The sequence below is a fragment of the Aptenodytes patagonicus genome, chromosome 3 (assembly GCF_965638725.1).
Source record: "Aptenodytes patagonicus chromosome 3, bAptPat1.pri.cur, whole genome shotgun sequence".
NCBI lineage: Eukaryota > Metazoa > Chordata > Aves > Sphenisciformes > Spheniscidae > Aptenodytes > Aptenodytes patagonicus.
The window spans coordinates 54,617,709-54,645,378 of NC_134951.1; the positions used below are offsets into that span (position 1 = coordinate 54,617,709).

General features: G+C 41.2%; 1 protein-coding gene across 1 annotated transcript in view; it reads right to left on the reverse strand.

Annotated features, from left to right (window-relative positions):
- Positions 1 to 27,004, reverse strand: part of CDK19 (cyclin dependent kinase 19) — a 140,380-nt gene extending 113,376 nt beyond the window's left edge. The window contains exons 1-2 of the mRNA XM_076333420.1: positions 26,786 to 27,004; positions 7,063 to 7,138 (exon numbers count right to left, since the gene is read on the reverse strand). Of these exons, the coding sequence (XP_076189535.1) occupies positions 7,063 to 7,138; positions 26,786 to 26,913 (204 nt within the window). The 5' untranslated portion in view covers positions 26,914 to 27,004. The remainder of the gene's footprint in view (positions 1 to 7,062; positions 7,139 to 26,785) is intronic.
- Positions 27,005 to 27,670: the final 666 nt, after the last annotated feature.

A 27,670-nucleotide genomic window follows, 5' to 3' on the forward strand; every position in this document is an offset into this window, starting at 1 on the left:
CTTGGTGTTAGGGGTAGGGAGAAAAGCTGGAAAGGACCAGGAGTTGACAGAAGAGCCTCCTAGGACCTAACTCAAGTCACTGGTTCACATGAAACCTTTAGTAGTAGTCATCTTTGTCTACAGGCTGTGCTTTAGAGGTAAAAAATGATCTCATAAAAAGATATTCTTAAACTGTCCTCTTTTGGGTTAAGAAGAATTTCAGAGCAAGACTGTATTCACTGCAGTACAAGTGACTGTTACAAATACTTTGTTGGTTTCCAGGACATTTTTACTACTATATTTAATATACTTACATGGAACCATCTCAGTAAGAGAACAACCAGAATACACTAAAAACATCAACTGTTTTTCAGAGGAAAACTGACCTTATTTTTCATTTGTCATTGATTTTTTTTTTCTTTTAAATATGTGCAACTCATACCAGGGAACTGTTATAAGTACTAGATTATATGTGTGTTTTGGTGACAAACAGACCCAAAAAATAAATTTGGGAATAAAGCTCAGACCCTTCAAAAATTTTCCAAGAACTTTGCGTAAGATACCTTATTTCAGTGACCAGTCAGGAATCTCGGAAGAGCAACTCAGGATACAAGAGGGACTTGCATCTTTTATTGGAACTTATCAAACTAATGTTTCTTCATTGTATTTCACTGCCAAGTAGTGTATAATCATACTATTTTATTAGCACAAAATGCTTATCTGCTTATTAGAAATAAGTCTGAAAGACATGGTTCTATTTCTACTAAATGGACAGAAATACTAGAAGATTGTTTTACAAAATCACAGAATCTTTCAGGTTGGAAGGGACCTCTTGAGATCTAACGCAACCTTCCTGCTCAAGCAAGGTCAGGTAGAGCAGACTGCCCACAACTGTGTCCAGCAGACTGGACACTTCACAATCTCTCTGGGTAACCTGTTCCAGTGCTCGGTCAACCTCACAGTAAAGAAGTGTCTTTTCATATTCAGATGGCATTTCATGTATTTTAACGTGTGCCCGTTGCCTCGTCTTGTCACTGGGCACCACTGAGAAGAGTCTGGTTCCCACTTCTTCATTCCCTCCCATCAGGTGTTTACATACCTTGATAAGATCCCCCAAGCCTTCTCTTCTCCAGGCTAAACAGTGTCAGCTCTCAACCTTTCCTCGTATGTCAGATGCTCCAGTCCCTTAATCATCTTTATGGCCCTGCACTGGGCTCACTCCAGTTGCTCCACGTCTCTCTTGTACTAGGGAGCCCAGGACTGGACACAGAACTCCAGGTGTGGCCTCAGCAGTGCTGAATTAGAGGGGAAGGATCACCTCACTTGACTTGCTGGCAATGCTCTGCCTAATGCAGCCCAGGATGTTGTTGACTGTCTTTGCCCTGAGGGTACATTCCTGGCCTGTGGTCAGCTTGCTGTCCACCAGGGCCCCCAGGGCCTTCTCTGCAGACTTGTTTCCCAGCCAGTCAGCTCCCAGCATGTACTGGTGCCTGGAGTTATTCCACCCCAGATGCAGGACTTTGCATTTCCCTTTGTTGAACTTCATGAGATTCCTCTCAGCCCATTTTTCCAGCCTGTTGAGGTCCCTCTAAACGGCAGCACAACCATCTGCTGTATCAGCCACTTCTCACAGTTTTGTGCCAGCTGCAAACTTGCTGAGGATGGACTCTGTCCCAGCGTCCAGTTCACTAATGAAGATATTGAACGGTATCAGCCCCAGTATCAACCCCTGGGGTACACCACTAGTGACTTGTCTCCAGCTGGACTTAGCACACTGATCACAATCCTCTGGGCCCAACTGTTCAGCCAGTTTTCAGTCCACCTCACTTTCCACTTACCTAACCTGTACTTTGTTAGCTTGTCTATGAGGGTGTTATGGGAGACAGTATCAAAAGCCTTACTAAAGTCACAATAAACAGCACCCACAGCATTCACCTCATTCACCAAGCCAGTCATCTCATTGTAGAAGGCTATCAGGTTGGTTAAAGACGAATTCCCCTTCATAAATCCATGCTGACTACTACCAATCACCTTCTCGTCCTTCATGTGTTTGGAAATGGTTTCCAGGAGGATTTTCTTCATCACTCTCCCAGGGACTGAGGTGAGGCTGACCAATCTGTAGTTCCCCGATCCTCCTTCTTGGAAACAGGAGTGACATTTGCTATCTTCCATTCCTCAGGAACCTCTCCCAGTCACCATGATCTTTCAAAGATAATTAAGAGTGGTCTCATAATGACATCAGGCAGCTCCCTCAGCATTTGTAGGTGCAACCCATCAGGCACCACAGACTTTTATGTCCAGTTTGTTTAAGTGCTCCCTAACCTGGTCCTCCTCCACCAAAGGTAAGCCTTCCTTGCTCGACTTTCCCTCTGGTCTCAAGCATGAGATTCCTGAAGGCTGGTCTTACCAGTGAAGACTGAGGCAAAAAAGTTAGAGTACCTTGGCCTTTTCCATGTGATTTGTTCCCATTCAGCAGCAGTCTTATGTTTTCCTTAGTCATCCTTTTGCTGTTTAGGTACTTGTAGAATCCTTTCTTGTTGCCCTTCAGGTCCCTTGCCAGACTCAACTCTAGGCCAGCCTTGGCTTTCCTAACCCCTATCGTTGCAAGATCAAACAGCAACTCTATACTCTTCCCGTGTTACCAATCCCTGCTTCTACCTCATATATGCTTCCGTTTTATGTCTGAGTTCAATAAGGAGCTCCTTGTTCATCCACGCAGGCCTCCTGCTGTCCTTGCTTGCTTTGCTACTTGTTGGGATGGAACTTTGTTGGATCCTTGAATATCAATGAGCTCTCCTGGATGCCTCTTTTCTCCAGGGCTCTCTCTCACAGGATTCTTCCAAGCAGATATCTGAAGAGGTTGAAGTCTGCTGTCCTAAAGTCCAGGGTTGTAATCCTGCTTTTTAATCCTCCACTGAGGATCCTAAACTGCACCATCTCAGCTAAATAAGCCAATAACAATAATTATATTGTAGCTCCCAAAGTTGTTCAAGACCAATTTTTCTGAGGATTTCCAGATTAACCTCTACTACCATTCAGCCTTTGGTTTCTGCAATTCCTCATGTGAAAAGCAACAGACAACCACAAATTTTGGAAGTGACTTAGCCACTAAAAAAACTTCCAATGGAGATAGCTACAAACAGTTTGGGGTCCAGCAGCATAAGCCTAATATCCACTGTCCAAATCAGTCACCGAATTAATCTCTTTCTCTGAATAAAAAAAAAATGAAATTGAAGCAAAGAGTTTTCTGCTTTCTCCTACCCTCCTTTTATTAATACTCGCAATGAGACTGTACTTTTCTTACACCGTTAGCAAACCTTATCTATCACAAACAATTGCACTGAAGTTCTTCCACGCTCAGGGACAGGCTACGTATCCAGGCTACGTATCCAGATATTTTGAAAGTAGCCACTGAAGGGCACTGATTAAGAAAAGGCTTACATTTTTCTCTTCTCTGAATTAGTTTTTCCCAAAATCCACAATTAGAATTTTATAGTCTCTTCGCTGTGGAAAGCAAAATACTTGAAGTAACCAGCATAATCCTCTCACAGGAAGTAAAAAGCCTTTTGGACAAGAAATCTCAGATAAAGCTGTATTGAATCAGCACCCTGGTGCTTTTTTTGATAAACAAATACAAAATTCCATTACCATTAGCTGTTTGCAGACTTTTGAAGTTATACCCATTGATTCTTAACAGGTGATGGCCAAGATACTTCACAGGAAAAAAAAACCCTAACAAATAATACCCCTCTGGTCTGTTTCTTCTGTCTCCACCTGTCATTCTAAGAAAGTTACTTAGATAAGGTAACAAGCAAGAAGCAAAACACAAAGGCAGCAGAATTGAATAAAATCTTCCTTTCCCCCCAAAAGTACTTGTTACCTTTTCAGCATAATGAAGAAAAACTTTTCCAAAAACATGCATCAGATTATTTATAAATCCAGTTTATTATCCTTGTCTATCTCCACACTTGATTACGTTCAACTCTTCAGTTTCCTTCTTCCAAATCAAAGGATACAGGAAAGTTCCTCCTGCATCAAGAAATTTATATCCTTGCCCTAATACACAGTAGCATAATCATACGCTCTTCTGCTGCGCAGGCTTCCAACGTTATCTTTAAATTACCCTGCAATGAATATGCGCCGATGTCCCACCTCTGAATGGAAAGGAACAATTTTCTTAAGGCCTTAATGTCTAAAAAAGTATTTTATTTCTCTTCCATCTTCTACAATGCAAACTAAATTAACAAATTCCTAGAACCATTTTGTCTATAAATAGCTCTAAGAATTCAGGAATATTTTTTTTGCCCACATTACAAGAACAATTAGAAATCCCACCCTGATGTTCAAGCAATAATTAAAACATTTCATCCATCACTGGTTCAAAAATAAGCTAATACAAGTCTTGAGCTGTCACATTAGTTAACTAAATAATCACGTAAAAATGAGAACTCTATTTCATTACTCATTCATATTTTCCAGCTCTACTCTTCAAAAATGCTGTTGCTTAATAAGCCCAGCAATAATCTGCCTCGTAACAAGAACACAGAAATAGCTGGCATTTCAGTTATCTTCAGAATAGACTCAAGTTACAGGGCAGAAATTAGCTTTTTCTCCCCCCCCCCAATTCTTTAACATATAAGAATCCCCTCTAGTATTTTCTTATTCAATACAACAGAATTGGCTAAAATACTGATTCCTTCAGCAGGTACCACCCTACAGTTGAAAGAAAGTAATCATCACTTGCCCCAGGAACCACTGCCTATATGATGTTTTCACTGACATAAGCCTTCTTCCATGAAAAGCTCATATTAATAGTGGTAAAAGAGGTTTTATGTTTTTCAAAGCCCTAAGCAAAGACAGACCAACTTGATCTGTAACGTCAGAAGAGAGGAGTAGTCCACCTTTTCTCTCAGGAAAAGTTAGCCACATCTTATTCTGAGTGTCTAGGCAATACTACACACAAAATGGTCTTGAACTGCAAAACTGAATGCCTTTTAGTTCAGCAATATATTTCTTGAGCATCTTCAGGTTACAGAGTTATTAAAATATTCTGAACACACAGAGAACCAAGTACACTGGTGCTTCTTCCGTGTTCTCAGCTTCCACAGAATATGGGTGGAGTTTGGGATTTTGGGGTTGGGGGACATTGGTTGCTTTTTGGTTTGTCTGGGGTTTTTTTAAGACGTCAAAAAGAACTACCCATGATATTTTAACGTGGCCTCTTTCCAGGCTGATAATCTTTATTTAATCAGTGAACATTACCTTCTTTGTTACCTATCTAAGCCTTTAAATACAAGATTAAATATTAATGCATTAATTGTAAGTCTGATTCTCTCTGCGGAAAATGCACTTCATTCTGCTTGTTTCTGTATGACAAAAAGTTCATATTTCTTTTTCAACTATTTCACTTTTACCTTTTCCACATTTCTAATATTTGACTAACCTGAAATTTCACTGAGGCAAACAGTGATTTGCTACATTATCTCAGGTTATAGAGTTTTACAATAAAGTCTAGAGAAGAGTAAAATATAATTCGAGGAAGAATTACAGGAAGAACCATTGAGAGGATTTAAGCAACTTTACACAGTAGCTGTGAAATTTCCCAGGCTGTACTGAGCTTTGCACAAAGCTTCATCAATTAAAAAAAAAAAAAAAAAATCAAGACTGAAATGGTGATGTGTCATCAGTGGGAAAAAAAAAATAATTTGACACACTCTACTTCCTCATGATGTTGTGCCCAGGTATGACAGAATCAGCTCCATACCACAGTGCTATCACGACAACGGGAAAGTCTCCTTTGGACTATTCCACACATCTCCACAGTAGTACAATTTAAACCAAACAAGAATCAAACAAACAAATTCACTGCTGTCAAAACAGACTTTATAGTAACAAGAATATAATCTAGTACTGACATTAAAAGAGGACTTCTTATTTCCTCCAACGGCAGAAATACAAGCAAAAAGGTCACAGGGTAGATTCTGTGTGAAGGGACCGACAGCAGTGCAGCCACCTCTCAAATCCACGAGCGACCTTGACCTTATAGTGACAAGCACTTTAAAAGGATAGTAGTTTTATCTGCTAAGTCTCTTCACGCAGAATTACCACGGGCACTACACTAAACACAATACAGTGGTTTGTTCAGTTCATAAACGTCATGAGTTTCTAATGCTTCACATTGCATTGCACACTTGATTGCTATATTTCAATGCAACACTACTAGATCATACAGAGTTTTAGGCACAAATCCTATCACACATTTCAACAGCCCTCAGCATAGTGACAGCATTCAATCAAGGTAAATATTTAATCAAGCAAGCGCACTACTTCTGCAATGCAAGAAATTCTTGCATTACAGAGTTTTACTCACTATCCAGCACTTTGACAGTAATGCACATTTTCAGTCATAAAACAAACGTTTAAAGATCAAAATCTATCTTCACATACAAACACCTAATTCTTACCAACTTTGAAAGAATGATATGTACACACATATGTATGGGCACTACTGTGCTCAGAAGTGTGCAGTTTCTGAATCCATTTTTTCCTAAGATACAAGTAATAAAAATACAATTAAAGCTGCTTATTTTGCTATGAAATTACTCTGTACTTAGCAAAGCAAATAAAGAACGAGGAGAACAAATTGTTCTCAGGTGCTAAAGAAGAGTAAGCTACCATTCGTCTGAAACAAAATACATTATTAGCAAGTGGACTTACAATGACAGTTGTAATCTTTCAGAACCTTTATCCTCCGAGTCATTTTAAAAACATCCAGTTTTAAAATAAATCTTCATTAAAAGGATTCATGTATATTTCCCTCTCAAAACTTAAAAGCAGATAAAACAAAACTATACTAGAAAGAGGCATTACCATTACCTAGCAAGAACATCTCTTTCCACTCAAAAAAAAAAGTATTATTTAGAAAGCATTTTAAGAAAATCTTATGTTTGAATAACTTTCATGCTTGCATACTTTAAGGAAAACATTTAGATAAACTTTGTGTTACTGAATTAAGAGAAAATAAAATATCTTATCTGTTGAATAATAGTGTCAGTAAAAATACTTTCGTTTATGTACACTTACTGCAATCTCTCTACAGGCCGACATGGATATCCCTGTACCTTCAATCTGCTTCAGTGCATACTCCTTTTCATCTTTTCTGTACACAAAAAAAAAGAGAGGAATATTTTTAGCTCTGACTTATATTACACCAATCAATACAAGTATAATGGTTTATTTTAATTTAGTACGGATTACAAAGCCAAAAAGCCAATCTGTTTTTATGCATAAATTACACTTAGATATTAAAAGTAGGTTTCCTTCTCACACAGACTTAAATTCCAAACCCCCGCGTAAAGAAACTTTGTTAACCTATATCCATTTCTCTCTGAAACCATATAGATAACTGCAAATACATCTACAGAGAATTTTGGAGGACACTTTTCCTGAAATTCCAGGATACTGTCTACTACCGTGAAAAAGCAGTACAGTTGTATTGTACCCCATGCCTGGAAAACTCTCCTGGAAATACCTAGGAACCACAAGGATCTCACTTGATTTTACGAGCCGCTATCAATTCACTTTTACTTCTGAAATACTATTATGTTTTAAACTAATTATACTTATTGAAAGAACATGAATTTCACCAGGCAAGTTTGTGTTTGCCAGAGCACGAGCACAGAACTCTCTTTGAGTGCTGGCTACTGGCAGAACCCTACACGGTATACGAAACTCTGTGCTCTGAAGTACAAAGCCGAAACACAGATTATCCTTTTAAATAATCACAGTTTAAAGTGATTTAGAGGGAAAACCAACAGAACAAGAAAATGAAGTAGCATCTCAAAGCCCTTGCAATACAACACAACCAGCTTACTGCCTATGGTAAGGTTTTACAGGATTCAGCTGTCATCGATAGATGTTGATAAGCACCGATACCCACAGTGCTGATGTACTTCTGCAGACTCACCAGTTACAATTCAACAACCCACTAACCCCCATCTAAATTCCCTATGGCATTTCTAGTAGACTTCAGTTTCCCCTTCATCCAGTCCCAAACCGTTTTGTTTTGCTATGCTGAAAAATCAACTTGCACTAGTTTCAGCCTCTCTTACTTTTAGAGGTCTGCGTCCTGCCCAGCTCCAGCCTCTTTGCCATCCCCATCGCTGAAATTCACGGGATGAGAAGTGGCTGAGTGAAGGAATGTGGGGAGGGGATGAGATTGACCAGAAATTATAACTGCCTACACGTATTAGTAACTACAGGTGATCATTTTTCTCAGTAATTTTCAGTAGCAGTTAAACCCACAATGCATATCTATAGTTAACATTGTGCTTGGCTTCCATTTCACACTAGGTTTTTTGAAGCAAAAATATGACAAGAAAAATTCCAGATGTATTCTGACTACACATGAAAATTCAGTACACTGCAAGTTTTGCAAAAAGTAAATCCACCTTTGAAGTAGGAGTCACTCAGCAGCTGCTCCAACTGCGAAACCTGAGTTCTGGTGCTGCACCTTAGCTCAGAAATGTTTGAGAGAGGAATAACAACTAAGCACTTACGTGAAATCTTTGGAAATATTTGAAAAGATATTCCCTCCAAATTAAAAAACAGATAAATTCAGTTGTAATGGAATTACAATCTGCTTTATTTCAAGCAGGGTGTTTCCGTGTGTTTGGGATTTGGTGCAACACTGATCTCTAAGGAAGCAAGACCAAGCATGTTAGGCTACAGGCTTGAAGGGCCTCTTTCTCCAGATAGATTTGGAGTAACGGAAGATCCTTCTGCAGCTGAAACTAAAGGAATGGGTTACTTTGAGGTGACCTAAACGATTTTGGAACTGCCAAAGAGAGAAATACATTCTTGTTCTGCACAGATTTTCCATAGAGAAATGGGAAGGACAGCGACTTACAACATGCCTTGCAACTACCCCCAAAATATTCACCCATTCAGATACTTACACACAAATCTTAACAACTAACACATATGACAAAGGAACGTAAGATTGGACCCTCCTCTTCTAAAACAAACTTTTATTCCTCTATGGTAATTAAAATGAAATAGCCTCATATCACAGTATTTTAAACATGTAACTAAACATGTAACTTCTGACTCTGGTTTTTTTTTGGGGGGGGGAACACCCAAAACTTTTCAAGGGCAAAAGAAAGCCTAAGAAGTTACCATTACTAAAATTAGACAAAAAACTGCATTAACAGCTCGTAAGAGCTGCTCGCCAAGCACACTTTCACGAGTAACTTCAGAAGTGGACGTGTCTGCTTCCTAAGCAGAAGGATTCACCAGGATCTACTGACATGATAATTCAGATTCCTTCTTTGCTCCCCACTGAGCAGCCCTTTATTTTCCTGAATTAGTCATTTATAAGAACTTGGCTCAAGACACAGATGCAGAACCAAGAAATGTGTAACTTTACAGGTAAATAAGCTTATATCTTACCTTACAAAAATTGCTTTTGATTTCATTAGTTAGTCCAAATTTTAAAGAGTAAATAATAAATGCCCATCCCCTCTCATACACGGTTCTGCTATCTATGCAGAAGATTTAGGTAAACTGCAAAGTATTAACTCCATAACTCAGATCGCTTACTGAGACTGTGAAGGCAAAATTATACTGTCCGCAGAACCAAAACCAACTCCGGACATTTAAAATTGGTCATAGCTTTTAAACTATGGTTGTGTTTAAACTACACAGTACAGAATAATCCCATGCAGACCTATCAGCTTGAATCCAAAACAATGTAGTCACTACAGCACTCTTTTGGCACGTCTCCTTAACCGGGCATAACACTTCACTGATACAGCTACCCTTGAACTAGTTCTACAGATGCAAGCATTCCATTCAGTTACTCAGACCTTCACAGACTCAAGGTCTCTGCAGAGACCGGGCATGCCGTTTGGCACACACCGCCTTCAACAGCATTGCTTAACACCACTGCCACTGTGAGTCTGTCACCACTTAACAGCCAGCCACTCTACGCAGGATTTTAAGATACAAATGAGAAATGATGAAAGGTGTCTAAAAAAAAAAAATAAACGACCCAACAACTTAAGCTATTGTATAGCATGTGGGAAAAGAAGGCAATCTTACTGAGCTGCAAACAACGTAACTTCTAGGACATTGGGTTTTGTGAACATTGAGCAAAAATGGGGATAATGAAATACTTACCTACAATAAATGGGTATCAAGAACTCCAAAGATACCGTATTCTAGATCTCACAAAATGTTTTTTTACCAACAGCTTCAGAATCATCAACATAGCCTCCTTTAAATTCATAAATATCATTTACTTGCTCTGGCAGAAATGCAAGTCTATATGAATACTTTTCCAAAGTTAACTGTTCTTATTATGCAAACATAACAGCTGTTTAAAGCACTTTCCACAAGATCTCCACCAACTGGTATTTTAACTAGCAATATTTCCCATTTAATAGTAACCTCAAGATAATTTGAGAAATAAAAGAAATGTATTTAAAACTTCAATACCAAGTCAGCCAATGCAATCTGATGAAATACACAATTCTGGTTACTCAATAAAATGGTATTAAATGGCCAAAGAAAAAAAAATAGGTACTTTATTAGCTATTTCCCCACTTGTAAGAATTCAATAAATAATGTCAAATGTTGTGTGTGATAGGTAAGAATACTGTTCAACTCCCTAAAGACCTATGCTCTTACAAAACACTTGAGGCAGGGGGAGGTATTGCTACTTCATGTTGAATATACAGAAAAACTCCAGTGAACTTTGAACACATTTCAAGAACTTGTACAGAATTATACAACAGGAAAGTTTTCATAAATCCTTTCCTGACAAATCCTGTATCAGTACATTTTCACTAGAGAGCAGAGCAAGTGTGATTAAGTTTAAAAACCAAACTCGAACAACAACAAACTACACAGCTCTGGTATGAGGCAAAAGGCACCCATGCTAGGGCGGGCCAAGCAGAAGCAAGGTCTTTGCCCATAATCATTTCCATCTGGTCCACAGAAATACCGGCTTGGGAGCAGGCCAACTAAGTTGAAGGTCCTGCTGTGCAGGGGTTTGTCTGACAGCAGGGAGCAAGCGGCATAGACCAAGGTTTAATCAAGCAGGTTCTATTAAACGGCCACCCCAGGCTAACGGTGGCAATGTGCTCACTGAATCTGAGCAAAAAACATAGCAAAACATAACTGAAAAGGAACTCTATTTTTTAAGAGGGTGTGACTCAACAATTCTTATTAAAGCTTTTCAAAATTGATGCAGAAGAATTTGCCTGATAAAACAGGTACGAGGTCACACCTCCATGAGGTTTCTCCACCCTCCAAGTTCCCTTACCCAAAACTCGGGGCAAAGACTAAAACAAACATTGTTTCTACTTCCAGAAGCTTTACAATTCATGCTATTTTTAACAGGGATTAACTTTTTACAGAAATGGAACTGATGAGATACCCCTCAAAACTTCCTGATTTGGTATTTTAGATATCCATAGGCAGCATCCAAACACAAGGCTCCTCACATCTACCAGTAATAATTCAGAACATCTCTCAAAAATCCATACCAGTGTAAGGCCATAACCTGGTCTTTGAGCTTAAGCTTTTCTCCCTCACCAATAAATATCCCATTCTGCAAGTCCTTAAGATTAATGTTAACATTTTAATTTGTACAGTGCAAAGGAAAATTCTGTCTTCTTTCCCCATAAAACCGTACTCAGCTGGCTTATGTCCAGTTACAGTATTCAATGCAGAAAATACATGATTACTACTTCTCTGGGTAACACTTTCAGTTTCCATTTTCCAAATGCTTTGGAAAGAACAAAAAGTACCAAATTTACTTTAGAAGGGTGCAGTTCAGAAGACTTAGAATAATTAAAACATTTCAAAGGAGTTAAACTGTCTTAATTATTGCAATTGTACTTCAGAGTGCTCCCACCATATGAAAAACTACTTTACAAACAAGCCAATGGAAAACTAGAAGCAACTTGCCCAAGATGATAAGAAAAAAAATAGGAGGATTTGAAAATAGTGCATGGTTCAAACTATTGTTTTATCCCTATTAGTCATTTTTTTTACTTTTAATGGTGGTCCTTCTTGAATTCACATAATTTAACATACATCCCAACTTCAGAATTAATTATCCACATCAAGGAACTGGTTTGAAAGACTTCAATCACACTGAAGCTACAACTGTGGCTATCACATCAATTAATACAGATATTAACATTACAGTGTATACTAATAACAACTTTCTTAAATTAAGTGCACAATACAATAAATAAAAATAAAGTGCACATTTTCTTAAACAAATCAAGTGCATCATAAAAACACTCCAAGACCTATCTAGAAAAACCTAATAGAAAACAACAACAATTCACCCTTGTAAGCAACACTAATAGAATGTAAACATTTGTGACTTTGTAGGACAAAGCCTGGGAACACTATGGAGCTCAGTGTCCTTCAAACACAGTACTGCCCAGAACGCGACATTCATACAGATATCTTGCTACGCTCTCATCACTGTTTAATTGCTGCCATACAGCAAAAAGTCAGTCACTCAGCAGGAGATCACCAACAAGAGCGACAAACTTTTTTTTTCCCCCTAAGATAAGGCAAAACCATGACACTGAAGTGCACCTAGAAGTTAACTGAAAAGCCCTCTGTGGTATCTGGAACATGGCAGCAAAGCCACTAAATCGATCACATTCAGCACTGGTTACCTTATGCGAACTGCTCACAGATTTAACTCTATACATAGCACATGTCCATAAGCCTTTACAAAGGTAATAGTACCAGTAAAAGTGTCTATGACTGACCGGAAAAAGGGACCTAATCCTTCCCAAAAAGCGATGAGCTCTTATGCTTTAGTGTTTTTCATGCATATAGAAATAGCCACTAACCCAAAAGAATTACAAGATCAAAAAAATCCATACATGGTGGCACTAGGGTACATGTTCTTCAACAGACTAGGAAAGTAATTCTCTTTTATCATTATCCTCAAACCATATCAAGCCTTATCCAGTCAGCAGCTCAGCCAGCTCCTTTTCATCCACACGGCAACCAGCCACAAGTGACAGAAGCTGGGAATCTACAGGTTGATCTTAATTTACTTCTAGAGAACAGTATACATGCTGAATTTCAATGCATATGTATTAGTTCATTTTGAGAGCTACCTAAGAAAATCAAAATGTGAAACAGTAAGGATAGCAAGCAGAAATTTAAAAGAAATCTATGACCACATCAGTGCTTTAAAAGGTCTTTCTTCACCTTCAAGGGCAGCTGTCTGCTGCTCTGCTAAAAAACTTCACAGCAGCTACAGGTTGTTCCTACAGCCCAGTCCCAGACAAGTTCAATACGACATGGATACCTGAGTTACGTTTGGCTGGTTTTGGCCATGAAAAGAATGGATGAAACCAGCAGACTTTTACCTCATTCTGCTACGGTGAGAAGTTTACCATTTCAGTAATGTCTGCGGACTGTGTAGCTGGCCTGCCTGCTGATGCATCCCTCAGAGGTTTGGTGGGAACCTTCTCCGTGTTGCAAACAGAAGAGCACACGTATGTACAGCACAGGAAAGGACTTCTTATACTGAAAGAGCAGACATGTATGTCACCTCATCTGCTCGAACCTGGGCCTGGACTTTCCTCTTAGTGGCAGGGTGGGAAGCCAACCTCCCCAGCAGGCAATGATTATACAATCTTTAAAAGTTGAGCTTGCATCTTGTCTGGAACAACATCTAAAAGTAAACTTGGCTAGTGGGAGCAAGGCAACAAACATACTCCAAACAGGACAGTCTTTACTATGCAATATAAAAAGAGCTAGAGTGAAAAGAGAATCTCCAAGGCTGATCCAGGTACACACAAGGAAAACACTTGTCAGAATGGAAACAAATGCTACACTTTATACTGCATTTCTGAATCTTTTGTCTCACAAAGTCCTTATAATCTCAATTTTCAAAAAGGGGCCCGAATGCTACACAACTCATTGGTGTCACTGCCTCTCTGCTAGGTCTCCCTCCAAACATCCCAGACGATGCCAGCTACCCCAGCATACACAGACAGTAACACCAGAAGGCAGCACTTCTCTTTATCTCCTGCCACCCCCAAGACTTGAAGTCCATACATGAAGCCCTTCTAGAATCTATGAACACAGCAGAAATAAAAGGCAGAAGTTGTCATTTTAGATGTTACTCTTCTCAAAAATGTAACAATACCAAATTGCTGAACACTACGCATAGTTTATTACTCCATTTTCCGATAATTTTATAGACTTGCCAATGTCAGGTACTTGCATAAATGCATGCCCAAAAGAAGGCTAACTCAGGACTCATAAGATAATCTGTGAATTTTTAACACAGTGATTTTTTTTGTTTGGTTAGTTTAAAAAAAAACTTCCAAAAAAAAGAACTTTTTTATTTTGTTTGTTGAAATCAGCATTCTAAAATGAAGTCTATGTTAAACGTTTATAAATTGGCAGAGACATTCAAATACAGAGCAACTGATTACAACAATTAGCCTTTTTTTAAAATTATCTGACTTTCATTACATACATTATGGGAAACACGCAGAACAGTTACACAGAGCTTAACCTGCTGGAAAATCTGGCACCTTCCAGCCATATAAAAGAGATCATATTAAAAGCACCACTGGCATTAGATTATGAACAGACACTCAGTGTTACCACAGTACCCTATTAGAAATTGAACTATACCCAGATTTTGCTCTATTATCTATAGAATATCCCCAGATGTACCTCTGAAAACCACTGTTGATATGGCTACCCTTCTGTTTGTTTATTCCTGTGTAAACCAGTCTATGAACTCAGGAGGAAATGTGCGTGTTAAAGAACAAGGCGAGTTCTTAAAGTGATGCTAAGCTACTTGCCATTAAACAGAATACCCTTATATTGTGTGCTTCCACAGTGTCTCACAAAAGGTGCTAAATACCTACTAAAAAACCCCCCAATCTTCACATACCGTATGTGATGTGTTCTTTATGTATGAGATGACAGCTGATTAAAAAGACAAACCAGAAAATCTTATCAGTGCTCTGATTCACTATGTTATTAAAAAAAACCCCCTCCTTTACCCAGCTATAATTTCATTAGACTAGGAGTGGGGAGTAGAGGTCTCTTAATATCAACATAAGGAGATTGGAACTATTCCAGCACCATTACACATAGCCTAACCATACCCTCTTCCTTTTTTTCCAGTAGTTTCTAATTCAGAAAATTAAAAGCAAATCTTTGTAGCATAGATAACTTCTAACTGTTAACAACAGTTTCAGACTTTTTCACAGTCACAACCACGGACAGATTTTTAAGATCTCTGTAATAACAGACCGTAGGAAATCTTACTAACTTTAATCTTATTAAAACTTAGCCTTTACACTCTAATAACAAAACTTTGTCTTTGTAAGGAAAGAGAGCACAACTTCAGTCACTGCCACCCTCACTCCAAATCTATTGATGAAGATTCAGAGACCTCAACCAGCTACAGGGTTGTTGCCATTGCTAAAATTAGACCAGCTCCAAAATATCTTGAGTGACTGGGAACTGTGAATTTCATATGAGTAGGTGTATTTTATAACAGATTGGCATAAGCAGACTTGACAGTCTGTTTATAAAGGTAAAAACTGAAGCATTCACATTAAACCTTGAAAGCTGTAAAATTATTCTGCTGCTCCAGGTAATTTCTTCCAGCATTTGTTATATTAAAGCAGGGGACGGAGATTTACCTGATCTTATTTCTTTATAGACAGGCTTGATTACAGATAATGAACAGATTTAGGAAATACCTCCCTTCCAGAAAGGATACTCCATGTGAGGATTTGTTACCTTAAAATAAGGAACAGCAGCAGCAAGGAGAAAAATACTTCTGAAATAAAGAGGAAACAAGCTTTTATTTATCTGTGATTTATTTACCAAGGCCACAGACACAGGGTCCTTTAGACTATGCCAAAAAAGAATCTGCCGTTTGTTTCATAAAATCATTTATAAGAAGAATGTTTGTGACTAACTATAAATGTCAAGAGCATTAGCTGTCTGGTTTTCAGTAATTTTATAAGTATAGGTCCAAAAGCCATAATGTAAAAACATACTATAACTACACAGTCCAGCTTAATGTGCATCACATCTCTTTCTCTGTAGTGCTAAATCTGGCTAAATACTACAAATTTGATAAGTGGAAAATTACTATTAAAAAAACAAATATTAGGAAGCCTGTATTTCTTTTGAGTCTCTTTGGTGAGAACCTCAGTTTGAAACACCAAATGCAGATTTTTTTTCTAAACCATTATAATGCATTACGTTCACCTATAGCAGAAGAAAAAAAAAATATTGACTCAATGTAAGACCTATCAGAAGGACAATGGCCTAAAACCTGCAGTTATTTAGTTTTCCTTTCCTAGCTCATGACACAATCAAATGCTTCCTCTCAAGCATATAGAAAGCCCAGATTTATCAGAGGTATCTGATGCACAACAGAGCACATTTATTATAGTTGAAAAGTCGCCGAGTAGAAAAAGATACCCTCAGGAGAAGGTGTAAGGACCAGAACGAAATTCTACAAAGTCACCATAGGGTCCAATTTCATTTATTCTGAAATGGAAAAAAAAATCGTTATTGCTAATGGAGCATCTACATCTTTCCCCTCACTTCAACATCAGGCAATTCGGATTTCACAAAGTTACAGATGTCTTTATTCCAACCACTAAGAGTCTTGCTACTTCCCAATAGCTACTTCCCAGCACTGGTGAGGCCGCACCTCGAATACTGTGTTCAGTTTTGGGCCCCTCACTACAAGAAGGACGTCGAGGTGCTGGAGCGTGTCCAGAGAAGGGCAACGAGGCTGGTGAGGGGTCTGGAGAACGAGTCTGATGAGGAGCGGCTGAGGGAACTGGGGTTGTTTAGCCTGGAGAAAAGGAGGCTGAGGGGAGACCTCATCGCTCTCTACAACTACCTGAAAGGAGGTTGTAGCGAGGTGGGTGTCGGTCTCTTCTCCCAAGTAACAAGTGATAGGATGAGAGGAAATGGCCTCAAGTTGTGCCAGGGGAAGTTTAGATTGGACGTGAGGAAAAATGTCTTTACCGAAAGAGTGGTGAAACATTGGAAGAGGCTGCCCAGGGAAGTGGTTGAGTCCCCATCCCTGGAAGTATTTAAAAGGCGTGTAGATGAGGCGCTTAGGGACATGGTTTAGTGGGCATGGTGGTGTCGGGTTGACAGTTGGACTCAATGATCTTAGAGGTCTTTTCCAACCTTAATGATTCTATGATTCAATAAGGAACAAGGTCTTTAGTCAGCAATCATCATATCTGTCCCCAGGGAACCCAAGTCACATTCTGCCTCCTTTGAACTTTAACTGCACATCCCATAGTGAAAACAGGCTTCTCTTGCGCTCTTTCTGTAGCTTAAGAGCATCATTTGGATAAAGTTTTACACTGACATTTTTTTCCCACCACTGAACTCATGCTAAAGGTAGAATAAATGGCACTTAACTTGTAACGGTCTTTTGGTTGAACTGAAGGTCAAATTAAATTTGGTAATTTGTCTGCCTCTGTTTCTCATTTGCATGACAGAGCATGACAGAATTGGGCAAAGGAACAACTGGTTATCCTATAGAATGACTAGTTTTCATCAAAAGGTATGAAAATAAAGCTAACTTTGAAGTCTACAACATCCTTGAGAACATGGCAACAACTCATACAGGAACTCTGTTTCAGGAACAGACATATTCAAAGACACAGGCTGAAACCCACTGTCAACTGCACTAACGATAATGAATCAAAGCAATGAATCAAAGCAACGAACATGGCATTTCTGAATAAGCAAGGTGACAAATCTTAGCATGAATCTGTGGTAATCCATGGAAGTATTAATACAGGTGAGAATTTTCTCTAAACACCTTTGAATTCAGAGAAATCATGAGCCATAAGATAAGAAGCATTTCTCTCAAAAGAATCTACCTAGGAGTCAAGCAGATAATCTCATGCTGCTAGAATTTCATGCATGAGTGGCGTTTGTATCATCAGATCTCTTCAGGCACTCAGACCCCACGACATACCAAAGAGGTGGGAGAGTCAAGGACAACTGCAGTCAGAGCAGAGTCCCAACATTACCTATGTGAATGCCTCCAAGTGCTCTAGTGAAGATGGGAAAAGAAAGGAGGGACAGAAGAGACAGAAAACCTTCTGGCCACTTAAAAAGGATTGACTCTTCCTGCAATTAATGCATGAGGAAACCAGATACATTGCTTCAAAATGACAGAAGTGTCCTGCTTTACCTCTAGATGTAGTTTCCATTCCAGAAGATCTAGCTTCTGCCTCCAAGTCCATTGCCTATAACATTTATTTTCACTTGACTGTAAAAAGAAATCAATAGCATCTTCTACTTAAGTCAGCAGGGAATGAACAAAAAAATAATCATACTGCACGTGAGGCTGAGTTTATGGGAACTCACGTTTAAAGCCATACTGTCTGAGACTCTCCCCAGTTCGTATCTGTGCTCCTATTTAGCCCAGAACCCTTATCCTTAAGTGAGCGACCTGACACTCCCAGCACGCACAGGAAGCTATAGCTGTTGCTTTGCCTATTGGAAAACCTGACCTCAGCGTGGTTTTATCTACAAGACGAATGAACCTAAAATTTTTCAGAAAACAGACGACAACTGAGGGAGAAACAAGCAGTTATGCAGTGGACTCATCTGAAAATACTTATTTAAAAACTGCTAATCCCAGAAAAGACAGAAGCAAACATGAATAATGCCCTTCAGAGATCCACTATTCCAGTAATCTCAGCTCCTCCAATCTTTCTCACTACAAGAAAAGGCAGTTCTATTTTCCAATTAAAAAAAAAACAAAACAAAACCCAAAAAACAAACACCCCCCCCCCCCAAAAAAAACAACCGACACTTATAGACACCAATTTTGCAAAGGTCAGTTAACACCATCTCTACAACATTTCTTAGACAGCCTTATCAGACACACTAATATTTCATAAATTCTAAAAAAAAAAAAAATACTGCTAAACCAAAGAATTGTGCTCCCACAGAAAAGTTTAAGAACATATTAATAAGAAATTCAGATACAGAAGTTAAGTATCAGTTGATTTAAAGACTATCACAGGATTTTGTTAATAACAACTAATTTTGATTTAAAAGGTTTCTGTGCTTTTTTTCTTCCCAAATCTGTTGAGATGGCTGAAGTTCACAAGAGGTATAATAATTTCTAATATCATCACGACTAGCATTTTTATCTGTCAGTCATCTAACTTATAGTCAAGTGATCCATGTAAACCAAGTCCCCAGAGCTGGGAGGTCTTTTATAAACCTAAATTATTTACATACATGACACTCATAAGTCAAGTCAAAACAGTAAAGTTTTTGTATTTGCTACACAAGTAGAAATTGTTCTTCATTTCCTAAAGTCACATCCCAAGCTAGCCAATTTATTTTAAAAGCAGTTATCCTGGACCAGTTTCAGCATTCCTTCAGGCAAACACGCTGTTATTGAAACAAATAAATCTTTTTAAGTTCTAATACTTTGTTTCAGTAAGAGAGACTAAAAAAAAAAAAAAAAAAAAAAAAGCAGCCTGCGTCAGTTCTCAAATGCCAGCAAAGCTCAAGAAACAACATATCTTTGGAAGCACAATGTAAGAGCTGCCAATCACTTCCGCTAATGACCCCTTCCTTGATCACACATGTGGACTGTATCATCTCCTGAACCATACGTTAAGCAGCAGTGAGTGCATGCAAATAGTATCTTATTTTACAACATAGAACTCAGCAGTTAAAAATAGAGAAAGACTTGGGTTAGAATGCATCTATGCAAATCATGAGCTTGATTAAGGCCACAGAAGATGCAAACACACCCTTTCAGTAGGTATTTTCAAAAGATACGGGAAAATTTAATGTTACTAATAAATCTCTAGTGAAATTTGGTTAGAACATTCCACAGAAATCCTGGTTACTTGTGCAAATGCATCTGTAGTGTTCTGAATCACGGCAGTTTCTGGGGCTTGGGGTTTTTTGTTGTTGTTTTGTTTTTAAATCATGCACCTTGAAAGTAAATTTTACAACGCTTCTACCTACAATACAACAGATTAGATTGGATGACCCAGAAATACACCAATATATTAAATTTCTGTCAATTAGTTCACATGAGAAGTATTTAGCTTCTGACCTAGCCCCTGTTCTACCTTGCTTTGCACCCTCTTACCAAGCAGGGGGCAGAAAGGACTCTCTTCTTCCCCCCTCAAGCTCTTACTTCTTTTTCCTGCAGCACTATTGGAAAACTCTTAATCCCCTCACTCTGTAACAGGAAACTTCTTATCATCTTCATCTCTTTTAAAAAAACCACCACTAAATCTTGAGAGGTTTGCCTTCACAGCTTATTATGGGCTAATTTACGCACGAGTCTTCCTCTGCAAGCTTGCCAAAAATCTTCATCTGTTTCTCTCTCAAACGTAACCTCTTCTATGTCTCATCACCCGCACTCATGTCCTTTCTTCCTCAAGCTCCTACCACCACCACACCTTTGTGCTTACCATAGTAGCAGACGAAAGACCAGCTGATGCTATTTGCCTTCTGAAAGGCTATGGGCTGTACAGCTCATTTCTGCACTTGTTTTCAGGGAGAGTAACAGAAGAAAGGACAAAACGGCCATGGGAGAGACCATATGCAAGAGCCTGTGGGAAGCGCTAAAAATTACTCATCACCACTTGCACTGTCCTCTTGGGCAGCAAGCAGAGCCACTGCACAGTTGCACTAGCAGCTCTCAGTAAGGCACAGTTATGAAATACTAAAGATCTCTTCCTAGATTGGGGGGTTTTATTAGAATGCCTTGCAGGCAACTAGTTAGACAGGTTTGGTTTAGTTCTGCTGCTCCTTCTCACACGTTAAGAGCACTCAGTGGTAACAAGTTTTTTCAGGATTCACAGGTAAATCTAGTATTTAGGTTTACTTAGCTATTGAGAGATTATAGCAAGGCATGAAGACTTTCAGCCATTCTACCTTCCTCAAGATAATAAGTTTCACCAAGAAAAAAAACCTATGAAAGTGAGGAGCTTTTCAGATACCATCATTGGTAGAGATTTTGCTGCAGAGAATGGTAATTGTTCAGGATCAAATACATTGCTTTCTGACTTGGGTCAATATTTGTGATTTAGCCTGTCACAGGATTACATTAGTAAACAGCAACTACAGCTGAAAACTCAAATTACTTACATTCAAGACGATGTCAAATAGAGGAGATAGAGATGTAAATACACAAATTATTGTAACTATCAAATATCTTACAAGTGCATACTTGCATTGGTACGTAACACTTCAGTTTCACATTCAATAGAGCATAATCCTTGCCACATCAATGAGTTGCCTCTCTCGACAGTAAATGTAACTGCAGTACACATGTACCCATCCCCCTGTGATTTTACTGCCAACACGTTCATTTGTAGCATTTAGTCAACTTGAGTGCAAGTTTCATTTCCTGACACAGACACACTCATGCTATGCGACTTCAGCAATTTAAGTTCTGCAGAATAACAATATGGGGAGAACAGTACACAAAGTATTGTGATGCAAATACTGATTTAAGAGAATAAGCAGGTTACCTTTGCCTCTTCTACACTTAGTTTTCTGCCACCACAGTGGTAGTGGATCTCAGCCATAAGTGTGACCAGATGCAACCTCTGAACAACATAACGATATTAGCAGAAACCCCAACCACAGCCAGCGACCCCAGGAGAAAGCCTGTTTTTCCAATAGAGCCATGCCTCACAGCACGCTATTTTTTTCTCTCTTAATATCTTTCCACTTCTGCTTCAAACAAATAAGATTCATCAAATAGAAAAACATAAAACAAACAAAAGGTTACATGGCCAGGACCACAGCCAGTATTCCTAGGTTAGATCATATACTTGCCTTGGCTACGTGCTTCTCCTTCCTTTCTCTTCCCATGCCCTTCCCCTAACTTTCACTAGACTCTTGTGTGGACTTGAATGCTGTAAGCACATCAGATCCACGTTAAGAACTTTACATTAATGCTTCTGCACACCAATATCAGTCCAAGGAGGAAAACAGACTCCTCTTTAGTTACAAGCTTACAGTACTCAAAAATGGGGGGGGGGAAACAATTTCATTTGTCTCCCCCCTCCTATACCTGTACTTTACAGTGATGTTTTTGGACTTGCATCACTGTTGCCCAATTTCCAAAAGAGAATTCCATATTTGGCAGCGAAGGTGAAGCCTGTTTTATACCAATTCTCTTGTTTGAAAGTTACAGATACATTAACAAGAAGGTAATCTGACAAGTTACAAATAGTCACTTTTTTTTTTTAAAAAAGTGTATTACTATATTAGCATATAAACCTACATGCTTCATTCAGCTGATACATTGTACAGTACAGGGCAGTGCCAAACCTTTTATACTTGCCAAAGGATAACATGGCAGGAGGGTCTGCTAGAGGCAGCGCCTGCTAACGAGCAGGCAGCGAGCCTGGGAGCTGCCCAGGGTACAACTCCTGGCCCTTCTGCTGCCATCATCTTAAAAGCTGATCACTCTGTATTTCTGTCATTCCCTCCATAACAAGATTAAAAAGCACATACCTGCTTTTTAAAAGGTGTTTTGAAACACACAGATTAAAAATATTATCTACATAGTTACTTGGAAAGAAAAAAAAACTGTTTGTAATTTTATTTTAATAACCTGTGTTGCCCAAACCCAGGTAGTGAGTAAAAGAAAAATAACATAGCCATAGCGTGAGAGAAAGCAGCCAGCTCAACTGTTTGTTTAAAGATAAGCAGAAGCAGCAATAACTAGAAAGGTTTTATTCACATGAAGATTTCAGCTTTTGGAAGTGTTACATCTGCTGTCACTGCTAAAGAACGAAGAACAGAGTGGCCTATTTTCTACTTGACTTGTGCATCCCATTATTCCTTGCACGCTCCTGACTAACCAACAGCAGTATCTTTTCAGCTTGCTGACTCGTCCAAACAGCCTCCTGCAGGTGAGCTGACATCCTGGTGAAGGAACAGAATATTTTGTAGTGGCCTGGACTGATAGACTGACCTTTCCCAAGAGAGGGAAATAATTCAGGCATATACAACAAACAAAGAGAATTTCCAACCCTTCATCCTAAAAATTGCCTCCCATGTGATAAGGAGATAGATGAAGTGAAACAACTAAGCACAACACCGTGGCTTAAACTGTGATCAAAGAAGCGGCAAGGAACGTAACAAAGAGAGGTGAGGCATGAAACTAAATGACACTTTCCTAACCGTGACTGGAAAAATTGCATTGTTTAACTGGACAAATTTGAACAAGTGTCCAAAAAAATGTTAGCGAAAGTCAACATGATGTTTTGAGGTAGTACACACACACAAAAATCGTAACAGATTTTCCAGCCAACTGAATTGCAATCATGAGGCTTTTATCACTATTTGCCCTCTCAAAGCCACTGGTCCAGTTTTTGTGTACACAGAAAAAAAACATTAGGCAGCTTATATAAAGACTCCTATTTTCTAGCCCTTCTGGACTACAAAGATATTAATGAAAGTTTTGTAAACCCAGGTGCCTAATTTAGCTAAATGCATAATGCAGGTAATACCGCTAGACCTCATCAGAGCACACAAACACTACTAAAGTAAATGGAAGCTGTAGGTGCTCAGCATCTTTAAAAACATGCTCGTGCAGTACATGCAAATGTCACACCAACATTGTTCAAACCTGACTGCCTATTTAAAAAAAAAAAAGAAAGAAATATCTTTTAGCTTTCACAGAAATCAATCAGCTCACTAGAAACATGCCCAAATGATATTCCACTCTAGGCTGAAAAAGCCAACTAAGCTGTTACTTTGTTGAAAAACTGCTTTTATGCCCAAGCCATTCACGGAGATCTAAGCAATGGAACCACTTTTTTTACAAGCATTTTATCGAAGAGCTTGCCAAGGTCCATGTAAACACATTTTACTATTTCGTAAAGTTTATATGCCAAGTTTTTGAAACATGAAGTGACAGGCTCTCAGTGGAATTTCTGCAGAGCTACAACGTTCTTATTGCCCTCAGCCTCCCGAGGCTATAAATTGACTATAAGAAGCAAGTAGCCAGAATCTTTTGCCTTTATACAGGAATGCCTTGCAAATTTGAAATACTGAAACAGCCTCTATGATCCGCCAAAGAAGAATTCCTTTACACGAGGCTCAAAATCCCCCAGTGATCAGCGCACTATAAATATGCATCACTGCTGGGTTTCTGTTGCCAGCGCTGGAAAAAGTTTCTCTCCATCATTAAGGGCCCCTTAAAGTTAAGAACTAATGCTAAATATCCTCCACCCCGCAGAGATATTTTAGCTAGATATTTTCATAAGGAAATCACCTTATCTTAATGATTTAGGCTGTTTTCTATTTCTTTTTTTCCTAACTTGTTCACATGTTACTTTCACCCACGGTCCTGAAGTTACACAAGAGCAACTGAGAGTGAACTCACCAATGCCATAAAACAGAAAACCAAAAAAAGGGAGAATAACCCAGTTTCCAAGCTTCATGAAGTGAAACCTCTGAGTACATAGTACAGTTGTGTTTGTGCCATATTATATTGCGCTTCAATCCAACTGCCTACTGAAACTTTGCACTTCCTTTTACCAGTTAGTTTTTTTACGGCTCAAGGTCTCCCTTTGATTATTCCCAGCTCTGACACATTAACTATCTTTTTATCATGTTTACTTTTGCTTTACTACCCATTTGCCTTTATATTATTATCATAGGGATTTTGAAGACATGTCCTTTATGGTGCTTTGTAGCATCAATGTAATTCTTGAAATGGCTTTCCACTGCCAATGACGGAAATGAAACAAGTAAGTTAGAAACAGACATCAAATTTCATTTTTTTCATAAAACTGTAAACTCAAAGCTCTGCCTCTTTTATGCTGTTCTTACAAGCAATAGTTTTAGGATTACTATATCAAAGAACCGTAAAAAAACACTTAACCAGCATTTTGGGTCTTTTTACTACTGCTTCCTCTCATATCTATAAAAAATATATAAATAAATAAAAACTTTAAAAACAAACAAAAAAACCCCTACTACTAAACCCACAAATATTAGAAGAGCTCAGTGGCAGCTGTTATACCCAGAAAGGCTTTAACATTTCCTTTTCAAGTTAGCTATGCTCTAGTATTCTTCAGGTTGCAGAGCAAGCTAGTCAGAATCAGAGCTCATTTCCCAGCGTTTAATCCTCCACCTGAATTAGTGTGCTACCTTTCAGTTATTAATCACTTTCATACTAAGCTCTTAACTCAGAGCTTAAATTTTCAAGACACACATGAATGCAATTTACTCCCACAGAAAAATCCCTGGACTTCTCTATTAATCTAAAGCAGCAGTGTTCTATTAACCACTTCCAGAACTTTATTTTTAAAAATTGCCATTTTTCCATATTCAGTCTTTTCTTTTTCAAAGTTTCAGTTACCGATAATGGAAGGCTATTACTCTTTAGCTTTCTGATAGAAAGGCATCGCCTCCGATTTGCAAGTGTATTTTATCAAACTTTACAGTATGCTTCGAACACTTCTACAAATGCAGACCGTGTTTGTGCAGTATTCACACGCCACAGTGAAAAAGTGCTTAATGGCTCTTCTGAAAGAAAAGGGTCGTATTCGGAACCTGCACCTGCATGAGAGCCTTACTCAGGCCTCAGGAGTGCTCCTCTTCAACAACCGCCCGCCAGCCGAGCAATCCCAAATTGCAGTCCGAGGTCCCCATTGCTCTCTTAACCACAGTACAGTGAAAATGGCATCCACGGGACACCTATCCCATGGTGCCAGCTGTCTTTTCCCCAGGGAAAAGAAGGAAGCCCTGCTTAGCCAACATATGCGGGCTTAATGGCTAAATGACCTCTCTGGATCCAGCCAGCAGCCAGCATTTGAGGACAGGGATGGGTATCGTGCTCTCGCATGGGAAACGGGGCCGATGGAGACACACCTCCCACACACCTGTGCGTAGCTACTGACAGAAGCTGCCAGCTCTGCCTGCAAGGAACCTCCCAGAGACGCCGCCAAGCCAAGCCTGCCCGGCTCTGGGTTCAGCAGGGGGGCTGGGGCTCGGGCCAGACCAGGGACCAACACGCTCCCCGGGGGTTTCCCGGGCGGCTCGGGCGCATCGGCCTGAACGGGAGAACCCGGGGCGGGGCGGTCGGTAGCTAGGTGCTCCTCGCATCAAACTTGCTCGTTTTCCAGTCCCCTGCAAGTTCTCGGAGCAGAATGCCAAAGCACGAACGCACTCACACAAAAGATGAAAGCGATGACGTGAAACCCGGTATGAAACCCAAAGGCGATCCCAACGGCACTGCCTGCTGACACAGCCCCCCCCCCGCCCGCTGCGCCGGCGGCGGGGGGGGGGGGGCAGAGCGGGACGCGCCACCGGGACCTCGGCCACCACCGCCGGCGGCGGAGCGCTGCCGCGTCCCACGGACGCCAGGACGAAGGGCACGCGCCGGGGACCGCGACAGCAGGGCGGCGGGCGCAGCCACGGGGCAGGGGCGGGCGGACGGCATCGCCTTCCCCTCACGCGACGCCAGGGCTCGGCGGGCAGCCGGGCACCGACCCGCGGTCGCACACGCACCGCTCCGCAGGGCCGCGGGCCGCCTCCGCCGCAGGGCCGGGGCACCGGGGCCCGCTCCCGGCGCGGGGCGGGGGCTGCCCGGACGGGCTCCGCGCTCCGGCCCCCGCGCGCTGCCAGAAACTTTCCGGGGAGGGGAGGGCGCCGGCGCGGGGGGGGGGAGGGGGGCCCCGCCGGCCGTTGGCGGCGCGGCCCGGCGGCGCGGCGCGGCCCTTACCCGTCCTTGCGGCGGGCCTTGTAGACGTGCCCGTAGGTGCCTCTGCCCACTTTGCAGCCCTCGTACTCGAACAGGTCCTCCACCCGCTCGCGCTCGGCCGCCAGCTTCGACTTGAACTCGTAGTCCATGTCTCGCCCATGGGCGGGGAGGGACGGGCAGGGGACGCGGCGGCCGGATCAGCACCCCCGGCTGGCGGAGCCCCCTCCCGGCGCCGCCATTTCCGGGGCTCGGCGGGGGCGGCGGGCGGATGGGGGGCGGGGGGGCGGTTTGTTTTTGTTTTGGTTTGGGGCTTTTTGGCGGGGGGAGGGGGTGCGCTCCGCCGCCACCCGCTTCAACTGGGCTCCTCGCGGCGCGGCGCGGGGGATGCCGGGAGTCGTAGTGCAGCTGCGGGCGCCGGCCCCGGCGCCGCGGGCGGGACGCAGTGGCGGCAGGACTACAACTCCCGGCATGCCCCGGGCCGCCCCGGCCAGTCGGCGTCGGCGCACTTGGCTCCCCGGAGACACCGAGCGTTTCAGCGGCCGCTGGGAACTTGCTGACTCTTCACATTGCGGGGCAGAGGCGGGAGCGGCGAGCGCAGCTGGGCTCGGCGCCTACTCCCTGGGAGAGCGCACGCCCCGCCTCCGCCCGCCGCCGCGCCTCGCCTCGCAGCGCGCCCCGGGCTGCGGGGCGCTGAATAGTGCGGCAACTTGTTTATCTCTCGAGCTGCCACTCAAGGCCTGGCTCCGCCGCCGCGCTGGATGCCGCCCTCTGATTGGCCGGTGTCGCCCCGCCCCCCGCGGTGGCTCGGCCGCGGGTCCCCGACGCCGGCCCCGGCCGGCTGCGGGCGCGGGTGAGGTTTCGCAGCCGCCCCGCCCGACGCCGGCAGAGGCGCGGGCTGAGCCGGGC